The sequence below is a fragment of the Balaenoptera physalus genome (genome assembly GCF_965194825.1).
Source record: "Balaenoptera physalus genome assembly, chromosome: 12".
Classification (NCBI taxonomy): Eukaryota; Metazoa; Chordata; class Mammalia; order Artiodactyla; family Balaenopteridae; genus Balaenoptera; species Balaenoptera physalus.
This window is the reverse complement of record NC_138897.1, coordinates 1013709-1028955: the sequence shown is the minus strand read 5'-3', so window position 1 is coordinate 1028955 and position 15247 is coordinate 1013709. Positions and strand designations below refer to the sequence as shown.

The window sequence follows — 15247 nt, the reverse complement described above, 5'->3', positions numbered from 1 at the left end:
TTCGGGCCGGACGGTGGAGCCCAGGAGAAGGCCGGGACCCTGCTGCCACGTGGCGGCCGTGCCTGAGTCCGCGGGGACGGCGTGGGAGCCGGGAGCGTGCACCCGCGCCCCCCGACGGCGCGGGGCTCCTGAGGCCACGGTTTGGACCTTTTGCTGAAATTGAACTGGAGGTGCCGCCCTGTGAACAGCCGCGGTGTCCACGCCTCGCCCCGAGCCACCAGGCCCCGAAGTTCTTAGTTGTCCTTCCGGTGCCGCCCCGACGATGCCGGGCCCGGACGGCACCCACGCCCGGACTGTCCTCCGCAGCCGCGGAGGGCGAGCGCTGCCCTGGGCAGGGACGGGGGACGGGGGACGGGGGCCAGGGCGGCGTCTGCTCCCCACAGCCGAGGCCTTGCGGTCCCAGCGCTCGCAGAGCCGGAGCCGTGCCGGACGCGCGGCCCTGGAGGGCCTGAGATCCCGCACACGCGGGGAGGACGGCGGAGGGCGGTGCGCTCGCGCGACCCCGCAGGAAACAGTGCGGCGCGGTCGGTCGTCGGATTGCGGCCCTCTCCCCTCCTCCCGCGGCCTGTGCACCCTAAGTGGAGGTGGTCTCGCAGGAATTCAGTCTAGGAAACGGGGAGTTGCACCAATAATAATTTAAAATACTACTTTAAAAGCAGTATCGCTTACAAACTATACCGATAAAAGTGAAAATCTCTGCGTGTTACTTTAATTCCTTTCTCAACGCCCCGGAGGAGCCGGGCTGCTCGCAGTGGCTGAGCGCGGCTGTGCCCTCCCTGGGCTGCGCAGGGCCTGTGGTGCAGCATCTCTTCTCAACGATTGGAACGATAGTTTAGAATATTCTGAAGGTGAGAAAAGTGTGCTTCCCTGTCCGCAGGGGTGTAGGTGTGGCCTTTAGGGCAGCAGCTCTGGAGAATTCTCTTTAAGGGAAATTTCTTCTGTGCTGCCGAAGGGCTCCTGTCTGCCCCCTGTCCATCCCCCAGCTAGCCCAGGGCCCCCCAGACTCTTGTGGGCTCGAATCCAGTCGCTGGGGATCTAGTTAGAATGTTCAGTGGGTCTGGGTGGGCCTAAGCATTCGCATCCTCCCAGCTCAGGCGGCACGAGGACCCGGGCGGCACGAGGACCCGGCCTGGGCAGCGGGGCCTGGCGGGGGGGCGGGGGGGGGGATGGCCGGGCTGAGCGCTGGGCCCTCGGGTCCCCCGTCGCCGCGGGACCGTGGGTGCTGGGCCAGCCCATGCCCAGCTTCTCTCTGATCCTGGTGCTGTTGCTGAATTATGAAAATTCCAAATGTCCACTGGGGCAGAATAGATAGCATAAAGGGTCCCCCAGCCCCTCACCCCAATTCAAGGCCAGGGGCGGGAGGGGTAGTATGGCACTGTCACTGCACCTGCCACCTCGTGCCCAGATGTTTAAAAATCAGTCCCGGACTCACATCTTTCACCCTGTGTCCCTCAGACACAGGCATCCTTTTTTTTTTTTCCTTTGTTTTGGCTGCATTGGGTCTTCGTTGCTGCACACGGGCTTTCTCTAGTTGTGGCGAGCGGGGGCTACTCTTCGTTGCGGTGCACGGGCTTCTCATTGCGGTGGCTTCTCTTGTTGCAGAGCACGGGCTCTAGGCGTGAGGGCTTCAGTAGTTGTGGCACGCGGGCTCAGTAGTTGTGGCGTACAGGCTCAGTAGTTGTGTTGCACGGGCTTAGTTGCTCCGCGGCATGTGGGATCTTCCCAGACCAGGGTTCGAACCCGTGTCCGCTGCATTGGCAGGCGGATTCCTAACCACTGCGCCACCAGGGAAGTCCTACAGGTGTCCTTTTAAACGGCCATTTTTTTACACGATCACACCTAACAGAACTACTGAAGATGCTCGGGTGAGGTGAGGGTTTAGTTCAAGGTCACATTTATCTTTGAGGTGTGGTTTCTCTTCCTGCAAACCCAGGGTCTTCCTGTGCTTCCTTCACGAGCAGCATCTTCTGACCAAAACTGGCGCCAGGTTGGGGGTCGGGTCCCAGGTGGGCCCAAGTGCCCCAGACTCGGAGTGGGCGTGTTTGACCTCACTGTCCCTTCTGACGCCCCACAAAGTAAGACCAGCCACACGGTGTGTGTCTTGGGCCTTAGGGTGCCCTAACGTCATGTGCCCGCCGCCAGAGCAGGACCTGTGTTCCCATAGCCGGGTGACAGGGGGCAAACCTGCCAACCCACAGTGGCTCCTTGTTCGCGTCCGTTTATTCTATTTTATTTTTTAATTAAAGAGGGCTTTTAAATTTTTTATTTATCCAACTCTGTTAATTGTTGGAATAGGAATTTCATCACTGGGGCAGTGTGTTTTCTAGCGGCATATAGCAGGCCCTGGAAAAATGCTTGTTGGTGATTTAATGACCCCAGCGAGTAAAGCAGAGTGAGTTTGGCACAGATAAAATAATGGCCCCGGTCACATGGAAAGCATTCACTGGCACACACCAGTGGGAGGCCCGGGGACGAGCCAGGGGACCCTCCCCGTCAGGTGGCCGCCCCCTCCCCACCGGCCCTGGAGTTTCCACGCAGGGCGTTTGCATTATTTGGCGTATTCAGGCTAAATAAGGGAGCAGCCGCGGAGGTAGGACAATTATTCTGTTTTAATGGCTGGCAGCTCCACATAACAATGGTGCCCGCCCGAGCCAAGCCCGCACCCAGCTGGGAGGGTCATATTTTATTAAAACCGTGACTTGTTGTCAAGCAGTCCCTCTGCTGTCCCGTTCTCTCCTTCCAAAAATAGCAGGCCCCGTGGCGGTGGCTTATTATGATTAAAAAGATAAAAATAAGTGAAGGCTGAAATAGGTCCAGGACACCCGAGGTAACACGAGAACTTACTTTTTAATGAAACTTGAGAAACTGTTTTATTTTCCACTGCTTCACAGAGCATCTCTGGAAAAAAAAAAAAAAAAAAGCAGAAAAGGATTTTAGTGATGTTGCAACTCTGCATTTTCAGAATTACAGCAGTTGTGATGCGCTCGTGGCAAAATCACCGTTTTCAGCCCAGAGTCTCATGGAGGCGGCGCCTCCCGAGGGGGGTGGGCAGGGGCTGCTGGTGGAGCAGATGCGGCCACGCCGTGGACACAGAGGCCACCGGACCTGGGAGACAACTGACCCGGGCCCACCTGTGGGGAGGCGGACTTGCCAGGAGGCCGCCCCGTCTCAAGAAACTAAACACCCACACGGGAACCACCGCCTCATGTTTCCTGCACCTGAGCTGACGCCCCCCCGCCCAAGTGGCACCGGAGCACATGCTTCCCTGGCTGTGCCCTGATCTCTGAATTGCGGCTTTAATCCTGTTGAATCTCAGCTTAGCTCACGTCCACTTTGCTGCCCTAAGTGAGAACTGAGTGTAAATGCACGTGTCCAGTGCAAACGGGGACGGTGTGTGTCCATCACCTGGGGGCACATGTGTCCCAGTGGTGACAAAGTCACAGCAGTGACAATCCTTACATCCATTAGGATTCTCAGCCACCATCAACGGGCTTCCTTATCCAAGAATCGTTAGATTTGCAGGCTTAGCACAGCAAATGGGATCTGGAGACTTCCTAGAAGTTAGTTCTTTAAGAAGAGATTTGGCCTGAGACAGCTTTACTTCTGTCTACCTAAATTATCATCCTCTTAGGTTACACTACTAACTTTAGCCAAAGGTATATTTTCTGGGAAAGTTAGCAAATACTTTTTTAAATTATCTTTTAGTTATAGGAAGGGGAAAGAATGTCCTTCCTGTTTTGTTTTGCTCTTCAAAAAGCTATTTTGGCTTTCCCTTAAAAATAAAAATGTTTTTGATGACTTGTCCTCTGGAAGAATACACAGTTTTCTGTCCCTCGGAGGAAAATGGAGTGGGCAAGTAACAGTTGCTTTTGTGCCATGCATTTATTTATGTGCAGCGTTTAATTTGATGGTGAGCTTTGATGGAAAGAATCGTGGTACCTCATGCAGCATGTGGTGGTGTGTTGGAACGGAGATGGGGACAGAGCTCTACGGGGCCCGCAGTGGAATCGCCAAGACCTTCTTTGTTCCCTATATTGCTCTTGTTTAAAGGACATTGATGCTTTAAAGAAATAGTTCTCTCCATAAAAATGCAGCATCGCAGAACGTTGTAAAGCCAGAGATGGAAAAAATGACAGTATTCCTGCTGGGCTGGCTAGTTTACTAAGTAGCAGTAGATAAATACTGTTAGTTTTTAAAAATTCATAGTACAATTCATTTCCTTATTGGAACTAACATAACTATTGAAAAAGAGAAAGATGCTTTAAACTGTGTTGTATGTAGTTAAGTATGTAATCATGGAATTTGGCTAATGTGATAAGCTGTATCAACAAATATGGTTTTTTTTGAATTCACACAAAGGTATTATTTGTAAAGTCTGGTCCTTACCGGAGTTAATTCAGCTTTTTTTTAAAGCGAGGATTAAACAATGTGGCTAGGTTAACACTGCTGAACTAGATTTCTTATTCTCTAATCCCAAGCCCAGGCCTGAGAAACTAGGATGATGTCTGTGTGAAGGCCCGCTGGAACATCCTAGCACCTGCTTCTCCTGGCCCCTCCTTCCCCAAGCCGGGCAGGCAGGGCCACGTCTCCGCTGGGGTCCCGACAAGGGAAGGGGACAGAGCCCACCGCCCGCTCCCAGCCTGGGGCCAGGCACAGGCGGCTTTCCCGTTGTTTTTCCCGGTCGTCACTCACAGCTGCGTCCGATGAGAGACTAGCGACACTGCCGGTTCTCTGTGACCAATGAAGGGACATGGCTGATGTTCTCATTAACCTGAAAAACCTACACAGATACTGGTTCTGATAATAAAGGGATCCACACACACGTTGTCAGAAATAAGGAAACTAAAAGAGTTGAGGTGGCCCTGTCCCTCATCCCGCTTTGTGTCTTGTGGTTGAACCCAGACTTTGCATTAACTTCAGACCAGGGCGGCCGCCACTCATACGCCCCGTCATTTTCTCTTTTTCCGACAGTCGGTAAACAAAGTTCACCAGAAGGTGCTAGAGCACTTCTCTTCCCTTTACCGAGGTAGGACGGCGAGCCCGCTGCTGGGGCCTTCTCAGCAGCCATCCTGCCACATGGAGACAGACCCGGGCTGCCCCCCACGGAGGCCCCTGCCGTCCCCGCTGTGTGAGCACTGGTGCGTCTCCTGCCCTCTCTGGTCCCATCCAAAATAAGAATCAGCGTAGTAGCTGCCGCCCAGAGCTGGGCAGATGCGGGGGCCATGCCTTCCGCAGCACACAGAGCTCTAACCCAGGAGGATTCTGTTTCTCCCGCTGACATGACTGAGGAGTTCCCTGATTCCTGGGGCAGAAAGGGGCCTCAGTCAAGCCTCCTGTTTCCACAGAGAACACCTCCAGGCCCCCCAGGGGCAGGACAGTCTCACGGGGGCTTCGGAGGCAGATGAGGACAGGGCCCGGGTGGCCTTTGTCCAGCACTTTCCCCACAGTGTGTTCAGGGCGAAGGCCTTGTATCAGGTTTTCTAAAGGAAGGTCACAGGCTGCTCACACGTCTCTGAGTGATGGTTTGAATGATACAGCGTGGACATGGCAAGAACTTAGGTCTGAGAGAAGGTGAAAAAGTAAAGGATGCTTGGCTTCGAGGTTGCCCACCGGCATCGGAGGAGCCTGGGCCCAGGCGCTGCCCAGGGAAATCGGGCCAAGCCGTCTTTAAAAACAGCTGCACCTTGAAGCCCTGCTGTGGCTTCTGTCACTCCGTAGGGATTGCTTTATATTTTGACTCTGACCACGTGCTGTCCTGTATTTCCTGGGGTGTCAGGGACCTGCTGGGTGTCAGGACCCTGGGTTTTCCATCATAGTCATTCTTTCGTCTCGCAGAGCAAAGTGATATTATTATCACTGTGTTCAAAGTCCCGATTATTTAGAGTCAAACACAGAAGCATATGTATCGCTTCTTCACTTAGAGCAGGGGAAGCGGGACGGTTGGTGATAAAGTCTTGGGACTGATAAGGCCGTGACCCTGGCTGTGAGGAGCCGCCTCGGGGCTGGGAGGGTGAGAGGTCCCCGCAAGCCCGGGCAGCGCTTTGACGGCGGGCAGGCGGGCAGCTGCTGCTCGGATGTCGAACCTTAGAAACAAGTCAAGTCGGGTAGAAGAGTGAGAATAGAAGAGTGAGAAGCTCGCCAGGTCCGCCAGAGCCTCCCCAGGCTGCTCATGTGACAAGCAGGCGCTGCTGCGGGGTTGGGGTGACGTTCCTGAGACGGCGGCCAGCGTGCCCCCTCCTGGTGCCGGTACCTGCGCCAGCAGGCTGGTACCGACCAGCTCACCTGCCGTCGGCTTTAGAGCCGGGGCCGTGCTGCCGGCGTGTGGCTCCTCCAGGGCGGGGGAGATCGTCCTCGGTCACCTGCAACGTGTCCTCCTTTTCTAAAAAAAAGTTTCTGAAGCACGTAAAAGCTATACGGGAAAAATGACTGAAAGAAAAGGTCTTTTTAGCTCGAACAGAACACTGTGTGTGTGGTGGTTGGTGGGCGTGTTGGTATTTTGTTTCGTTGAAAGAGAAACGTGCACAGAAAAGGAAAGCAGCGACTGTGCCCTCGCCGCCCCTCGCGTCTGTGTTCTGAGTGGCTCGCAGCGGAGGACGTGAGGACCAGGGACAGAAGGGACCCGGGGGTGGGGGACAGAGCCGGGAGGAGGGGACGGGCAGGCACGGGTCCCGAGGGCTGGGCTGTCGGGATCGTCGAGGCCCTGTGCCCGTCCGCCTTTCCGACTTCGCAGTAAGCGCTGAGAAAGAGCAGTTCACGCCGGCCCTGTGGATCTGCCCGTGGAGCCGGGAGGGAGCAGCCCGGAAGCTCCCAGACCCGCGGCGTGTGCAGGTGGGGAGGAGGCTGGCCCCAAGTCCTGGTCTCAGCTGCTCCCCTGTCGCTCAAGGGCAGTAGCCCCGTTCCCACTGGCCAAGCCTCCATGGTCACACTGCCTGCCTTGACTTTCTCGAGGGGTTGTCGCAGATGTACATGCAGAGGGCTTAGAAAGTAACCCTGAAGGCTGCGTAGGTGTTGGGTAAATACGTGGTTTGTTCATTCCTTAAGATTTGTCTTGAGATCCTTAGTTGCATTCAGAAACCAAGCATTCAGAAACGTGGGAGCACTTTGCTTAAAGGTTAGGCGTTGAGAGGGAGAAATACATAAAAACTGTTCGGACTCACAGCTCCTTTTAGGTTTGCACGGTTCTCAAGATAGTCACACAAAACCCATGCGTGAAACCTAAGAGATGAACCATGGATGTTTCACTACAACACGAAGCTCTGACGTCAACTGTTCTCAAAGTGGGGGTCAAAAGAAGAAACTCAGATATGAAAGGACAAATATTTTACTTTAAAAAGGACATTTCACCGTATTAGTTAATTTACATGCTCATTTATGAATAGCAGAGACATCTTTCTATAGTGTCAGGAAGGATATTTACAAATGTCATGCAAGTACAGGTGAAAAGCTATGTCTGTACTTTGTACATGTTAGTTTTGGTATTTTAAAAAATGCTAACTTCCTTTTCTCTCAACTCCAGCTTTATATATAGAGGTGGATTTGTGTGTGTGTATCAGATATACACATACACCCTGTGTACATACCCCAGATTAAAACAACAATTCAAACTGCCACATGAGTTTTAGAAAAAAAACAAGAGTTTCCACCTTAGGAGCATTTTAGAGAAAAATTAAATATAAGGGAAAAAACCCTTCTTATTAAATTGTGGTATTACAGCTCACCGCATCCTGTTGCAAGGACATCTGACGTGAAGCAGAGCAAAGGTTCCTCTTTCAGGTTCCTGACGATCCGTGAGGGTCACATGTTACCTGCAGTTCAAAATACTTCTGTAAAGAGAAAAAAACCTCTGTGTCGGTGGAAAAGCTGAATAAGAAGGTGGAAATTATCAGTAGAGAGAAGACATTGTGGGAAATCGTAGGTGTCATCGGCACAACCATATCAAAGAGAGAAAGCCACCCCCAAAATAACCCACACAGAGCCCCGCGCCCGGGACTGATACGGGCTCGGACCCATGACCTCACGGAGGGAAGATAGGATGTGGCTGGGAGGCGGCGGGGCCCCAGGACCCTGTGCTGCGCTCCCTCGCCCGCCGTCAAAGGCCCCTCCACCTCAGCAGCCCTTCCCTGATGTGGTCTTTTTTTATCCATCTGTGAAATGGGACCGTCATGGCTTCCCTACAGGGTTTCTGCCCAGATTGTGTCTGTGGAAGAGAGTGAGGTCTGGGCGTCCACCCTCAGCCGTGTGGACGCTTGTGTGAAGCATCATCTGCCGTGGGGTTCCTGGCCGTCCAGCTTCACTTCGGGCAGCGGCCCGGCTCAGGCCCCGCGGCGCTCAGGGAAGATGCTGGAGGGTGTTTGTGCGTGTGGGGTGGTTCTTGAGTCTGTTCCTAAAAGGGACGAAACGCTGTGACTCCAGCCTGACCTTGCCAGGTGTGGACCGCAGTGGGTCCAGCTGACAGGCTGTCCTCAGGGAGGCTCGTCAGACACCACTGGCCCCCCGTGATGGGCAGGAGCTTCGGCTCCCCTGGTGCGGCCCGTGCCGCTCTCCTGAGGGCTGCCGACAGGGCCAGGCCTCACTCAGAGAGTAGCCATGCCACGGCCTTCGTCTGGGCCCAGACTGTCCAGGACACACCGAGTGATTGCGCCGCCTCCTACCACCCCGGGCGCCCCCTCCGAGGTTCAGGTGCCCCAGTGGGTAGTAGGGGGAAGCCCACTTCTGAGGCTCCTTCCCCTTTTATCTTGTCAAACAGATGTTAATTTTCCTGTGGTCTGCATAACCCTGAGTAACTAAAAGAGTCTCAGCTACTCTGCTACTGCCTTATTACCCCTGAGCACTCCCAATCCCCATCATTATTACTTTCAGGACTCCCTCTCTACCCCCATCATAATTTACCCTCAGGACTCTCTCCCAATTCCTGTCATTATTACCCCTCAGGCCTCCCTCCCACCCTCTTCATTATTACACCTCAGGCCTCCCTCCCAATTCCTGTCATTATTACCCCTCAGGCCTCCCTCCCAATCCCCTTCATTATTACCCCTCAGGACTCTCTCCCAATTCCTGTCATTATTACCCCTCAGGCCTTCCTCCCAATTTCTGTCATTATTACCCCTCAGGCCTCCCTCCCAATCCCTGTCATTTTTACCCCTCAGGCCTCCCTCCCAATCCCTGTCATTATTACCCCTCAGGCCTCCCTCCCAATCCCCTTCATTATTACCCCTCAGGACTCTCTCCCAATTCCTGTCATTATTACCCCTCAGGCCTTCCTCCCAATTTCTGTCATTATTACCCCTTAGGCCTTCCTCCCAATTCCTGTCATTATTACCCCTCAGGCCTCCCTCCCAATCCCTGTCATTATTACCCCTCAGGCCTTCCTCCCAATCCCTCTCATTATTACCCCTCAGGCCTTCCTCCCAATTCCTGTCATTATTACCCCTCAGGACTCTCTCCCAATTCCTGTCATTATTACCCCTCAGGCCTCCCTCCCAATCCCTGTCATTATTACCCCTCAGGCCTCCCTCCCAATCCCCTTCATTATTACCCCTCAGGCCTCCCTCCCACCCTCTTCATTATTACACCTCAGGCCTCCCTCCCAATTCCTGTCATTATTACCCCTCAGGCCTCCCTCCCAATCCCCTTCATTATTACCCCTCAGGACTCTCTCCCAATTCCTGTCATTATTACCCCTCAGGCCTTCCTCCCAATCCCTGTCATTATTACCCCTCAGGCCTCCCTCCCAATCCCTGTCATTATTACCCCTCAGGCCTCCCTCCCAATCCCCTTCATTATTACCCCTCAGGACTCTCTCCCAATTCCTGTCATTATTACCCCTCAGGCCTTCCTCCCAATTCCTGTCATTATTACCCCTCAGGCCTCCCTCCCAATTCCTGTCATTATTACCCCTCAGGCCTCCCTCCCAATCCCTGTCATTATTACCCCTCAGGCCTCCCTCCCAATCCCTGTCATTATTACCCCTCAGGCCTCCCTCCCAATCCCCTTCATTATTACCCCTCAGGACTCTCTCCCAATTCCTATCATTATTACCCCTCAGGCCTCCCTCCCACCCTCTTCATTATTACCCCTCAGGCCTCCCTCCCAATTCCTGTCATTATTACCCCTCAGGCCTCCCTCCCAATCCCCTTCATTATTACCCCTCAGGACTCTCTCCCAATTCCTATCATTATTACCCCTCAGGCCTCCCTCCCACCCTCTTCATTATTACCCCTCAGGCCTCCCTCCCAATTCCTGTCATTATTACCCCTCAGGCCTCCCTCCCAGTCCCCTTCATTATTACCCCTCAGGACTCTCTCCCAATTCCTGTCATTATTACCCCTCAGGCCTTCCTCCCAGTCCCCTTCATTATTACCCCTCAGGCCTCCCTCCCAATTCCTGTCATTATTACCCCTCAGGCCTCCCTCCCAATCCCCTTCATTATTACCCCTCAGGACTCTCTCCCAATTCCTATCATTATTACCCCTTAGGCCTCCCTCCCACCCTCTTCATTATTACCCCTCAGGCCTCCCTCCCAATTCCTGTCATTATTACCCCTCAGGCCTTCCTCCCAATCCCCTTCATTATTCCCCCTCAGGACTCTCTCCCAATTCCTGTCATTATTACTCCTCAGGCCTTCCTCCCAATTCCTGTCATTATTACCCCTCAGGCCTCCTTCCCAATCCCCTTCATTATTACTTCTCAGGTTTCCCTCTCAATCCCCAACATTAGACATTTTTCTACCACCCCTTGCTGGTCTCACTAGAATCAGGTTTCTGCTCTGGGACTTCATTGTCCTAAAACCTGAGTGGGAGGACAAGCCCCAGTTCTGTGTGGTATGATTGAACTTTCACCCCTGCTCTTCATGTGGGACCTTGTTTACCGCTGTTCCCACCGTGAAGTCCCTGCTTTGAGGTTTTGACTGCTAATTTCTCTTCCTGGGTGGAGGTGGCCCCGCCGCCTCCCTTCCCCCTCCCAGCAGCACCTGCCACCCGGTGGGAGGGACTCTGGCCCATGTGTGGCCCCAAACCTTTCGCTTTTCTCAGAACAGGTTAGGAAGCCCCACTGGGCCCACGGCCTAGGCTGCTTTAGGACAAATGAGATGGTGGCCGCGAAGGCACCTTGTAAACCGTCGGTTGCTGAGTGAATGAATACAGGGCAAAGGGCTCTGTGGTGCCCATGCCATCACACCTCGTGTGTGGATTCCCCGCACACACGCCCTGTATCTTTCTAGTACGTTCCACACACTTGGCCTGAGACAGAGACACCCTGCGTGCAGGTGCGGTCTGTCCCGACCCAGGCCAATCCCCCAAGGGACCGGGACGTGTGAGTGTTCTTTGTCCGAATGCTCTTTCATGGCGGCGTTCTGCGAGGTGTGGACGGGGCCTGTGCCTCTTAGGGACACAGAGGCTGGACCCGTGACGTGGAGGAAACGGAGAGGAGCTCTGTCCTGGTGGCCCGAGTCCCGCCGCCCCGCGCCCCGGGCCCCGTCCTGGCCTCCTTGGTGGCCGGGGAGCGTCCTGGGCGGGTGAGCACAGTCTCTCCGGTGTTTACCGTGCGAGGCCGGGGCCGGCCGCAGAGGGCGTGTGGTGCACGTCGGGCGGCCGTGTCGGTGCAGGCGTGTCCCCTGCAGGCCGCTGCCCGGCGCCCCCCTGCCCGCGTGCTGGCGGCCCCGTGGGAGGAGCCCGGGTCTGGGGTCCGCAGGGCGGGCTCCTGACTGTGAACCAGGGCCAACGCGTTCTGTTATCAGTTCCCGTGACACAATTCCTGGTTCCCCCGCTGGGCCTTATTATTGTTATTCTTAAAAATAGTTGGGGGGGTGTTGAAAGGCAGTTTAGGGAAGGGAGTGGGCTCGGGAAACGCACTCCACTGATTGCTCCAGGAAGCCGCCCTCGGCTGGGCGGGGGCCCCTGCAGAAACACACGGTTTATCTGGCAGCAGAGGGAGCCCAGGCGGTTCCGTGACGCAAGCACGTCCCCACCTCTGAGCCCTGTGAGCGGTGGTGACAGCCTCTGGGCCGCATTTCCCCATCTGGTGCCGTGATGGGGGGCAGATGTTGTGCAGGCCACTCCCGTGGCCTTTGCCAGCTCCTCTCACTTCCCCTCCGGCTGCCAAAAATCACAGGCCGATCGTGGACACGAACAACGGGACAGACGTGAAGGAAGAGCCCCGAACAAAGGGAGGCCCGGGCCCGGGCGGCCAGCCCTCCTCCGCGAGCTGCCCTGGCCTGCCTGACCACGAGGCCACGGAGAGGGGCCCGTGGGGCGTGGACTTCACCGGGGTGCTTCCACTGCGGGGTTTATCTTTTGGTTTTGCAAACCTGCGGGAGCACAGGCTGCGCACCGGCGCCTGGGTCAGTCGTCAGCACCCGAGGCCGAGGCCTGACTGGTCTCTGGGCCTGAGCGGCGGCTCTGGAATCACAGCGCCGGGTCCCGGGCAGCTGTGTCCTGCCGGCTCAGGGCACCTCATCCTCTGGGGACACCTTCTCACAGGCTGAACATACTGACTGATGGAATTTCTGGTGATGCATGTAAGCTCGTGTGCAGAGTTCTGTCTCTCTAATGCTCTCTATTTTTGTTCTCTTGCAGTAAACGAGATAATACGAAACGACCTCTCCAGTACCAACATCCACTCGTAGTCGGCGATTTGGACTCTGAGAAGCTGCGTGGTGTCGATTCGACGGTGACAACTGAGTCAACAGACTGAACTCACACCTGGTACCACTCGGAACTTCCACCTTAGTGAAGGCTTAGATCATTCGTACAAAGAAGTAGCTCAAGGAAGGAAGGAAGGACCACTCCATCTTCTGAAGGAAAGTCATCTCAAGAAGGAAGCGAAGGTGGGCGGGTAGGGGGAGCACAGAAGACAGACCGTGTGATGCTCCCCCGTGACCGCAGCCCGACGTGGCAGCCTGACCCCACGCGTACCCTTCAGGCACCCCTGCATTTCATACTGGAAGTGCCTTATTTAAGCAGACCGCAGCAGCAGGGCATCATGGAATTGAGCATTGAACTGGCTACCAGGAGAGTATTTGTAGGAGCAAAAGCTGTAAAGACATTTCGTCATGAGGCTTTATCCTATGTATAAATTAAGAGAATACCGGCGAGCCGGGCATGGTGAGGAAAACCTAACACGTTTCCTACTTTCTTCACCTCTTCCTGGGCTGTAATATACAATTCTGTTGCCTTACTCGGTGCATTTCAGAACTCTTCCAAGGTGTCATCTCAGCTCTTTCATGACTGCCTTCCCTCCCCTGTGTTACTCAAGCCTTAGGGCTGTTCATTATAGCATGTTAGGATTTTGTTTTTAATCTGGCTTCGAACATAGCACAGGTAAGTTGAATAGCACAAGGTAGGTTACTGGACAAAAAAAGAAATCTATCTGTCTCGGGATAGATCTTGCATTTGCATGTGTGTACATATATAGCCATATATTTATGTATGAACATAACGGAGGTGGTGATACTCACTCTTCGCCCAGCAAGGGCGTCCATGTCAGCAATAACCAGTATCCATTCTGGAAAATTCACCTGAGGCTCCAAACCCAGCTTCCCAGCCATTTCCGAGGGGGCGTCACCCAACCCCCGGGAGGTCTGTGTGTTGTCATCTCCTGCAGATAACCAAGCACTTTAGAAGCCGGGAGAGGTGCGTCCACAATACCGTCTGTTACCAAACGGCAAAATTGGAAAGAAACTATAAATAACGTTACAGAAGGAGTGTAATATATTTGTTCAGCTGTAAGATTATTATTTCACAGAAGCCTTATAACTCTGCTTCATCTAAGGAAACGATAACCAAAAACAGCGTTTAATATGTGGTGACTGTCGTGTGTTTCCAGACTAGTTACTGTTACCAGATAGGTTAGTGTGAGCTTTACTACTGCATTTTGTACCCTTAACAGCTTAGTACGCGTTATTGCTAGCAGTGACCTGTCGTTTCATGTAACCAAAAAGCATGGTTTAACGAAAACATGTTTAACCTGATAACTGTGCCTTAGGAACTCACGCCCCCCTCCTGGAACTCAGCCGAATCGCGCCCTCAGGGGAGGTGACAGGTCCTGTCACCAGACTCGGCGTTTTGGTGGGGAAAGCGCTCTCCCACAGAAAGAATTATTTTAAAAATGTTCTTCTGTACGATCATGTCTTACTTTTTTTTTAAGTCACAGAACCGAAAATCTGAAAGCCATATTTGTAACATTTGCACATTACTGTGAAGAGCTGAAGATATATGGCTTCGTGTACATACGACCCTGCCTTCCCGCCTGAAGCCCTGCCCTGCATTTAGCCTCCTAGGAGTTGCATGAGACATTTCTCGGGAGACTGTCCTATGGAAAGGAAGTGTTTGAGACTGTGTTAGCTCTCTTTGTAGTTAGAAAATCGATCCAATAAAGCAATATTTTTTTGCTGGACAGTCTTAGTTTGAGAGTGATTCATTCTGCGCGTGGAAAATCCTTCTCTGTTCTTAAGCGCGTTCTCTGCTGTAGGTCCGTGTACTTCTGTGTCTGTAAGAGGGGCTTCCCGCTGAGCAGTGTGAGGGGCGTCTCTTTCCTCCTTACACGTCGGGGAGGCCGTCAACCTCTCTGCCCAGAGATGGCGGAGGCTGGCGAGGCCTCCCGCGCTCACAGGAGACCCGCCATCGCCACACAGGACGAGGCAAGTGGCCGCCTGGCTTTGCCGTCTCCTTCTGCTCCTTGCAGGACCCTCCCTGCCCCTACCCCCACCCCCTGCCTCAGGCTTGGGTGGGAGAATAGCATCTAGTTGTTGATAAAGCCAGGGTGACACCTGGAGCTTCTCCAGGGATGAGTGCCCAGAGTTGTGGAAACAATATTTTGCATTCAGGACTTTCAACAGGCAAGAATTCCTGTTTCTCTGGCCAGAAGGTTTACAGATTGAGGGTAAAATCCTAGAAGAATCTCATCAACGCAGCTAGCAACCGACTGTCCCAGCCCGTTTCTGTGCCGACGTACTTGAAGGGAACCCGATGATAATGTCCACGGGAGCTTGGGGAATCGGGGGCACACGCAGAGGGCCTGGTGGGGATTGTGGACAAGGTGCCCTCGAGCCCCCAGATCCGGCTGGAGAGCTGGGCCCCAGAGGGAATCCCGGAGCCTATGGGGCGCAAGGAGGGCAGAACTCCCGTCCGCCTCACTGAAGGATGTGCTGGAGGCTGTTAGTTTCAAAGTGAGGTTTTATAAGCCCACCCCCATTCCCAACAACAGCATTTTATATTCCAGAAATAAAAATATACATTTATAAAATGATGGT

The 15247-nt window shown here is 53.9% G+C and overlaps 1 protein-coding gene across 7 annotated transcripts in view; it reads left to right on the top strand.

Moving 5' to 3' along the window:
• NFATC1 (nuclear factor of activated T cells 1) overlaps positions 1–14393 on the top strand; it is a 103096-nt gene extending 88703 nt beyond the window's left edge. For 6 of the 7 annotated variants that reach the window (XM_082418517.1, XM_082418519.1, XM_082418520.1 and 3 more), the window contains one exon: positions 12573–14393. In XM_082418517.1, coding sequence (XP_082274643.1) covers positions 12573–12622 — 50 coding nt within the window. In that variant the 3' untranslated portion in view covers positions 12623–14393. The remainder of the gene's footprint in view (positions 1–12572) is intronic. The other variant, XR_014252070.1, reaches the window with a different exon arrangement.
• The last annotated feature ends 854 nt before the right edge of the window (positions 14394–15247 follow it).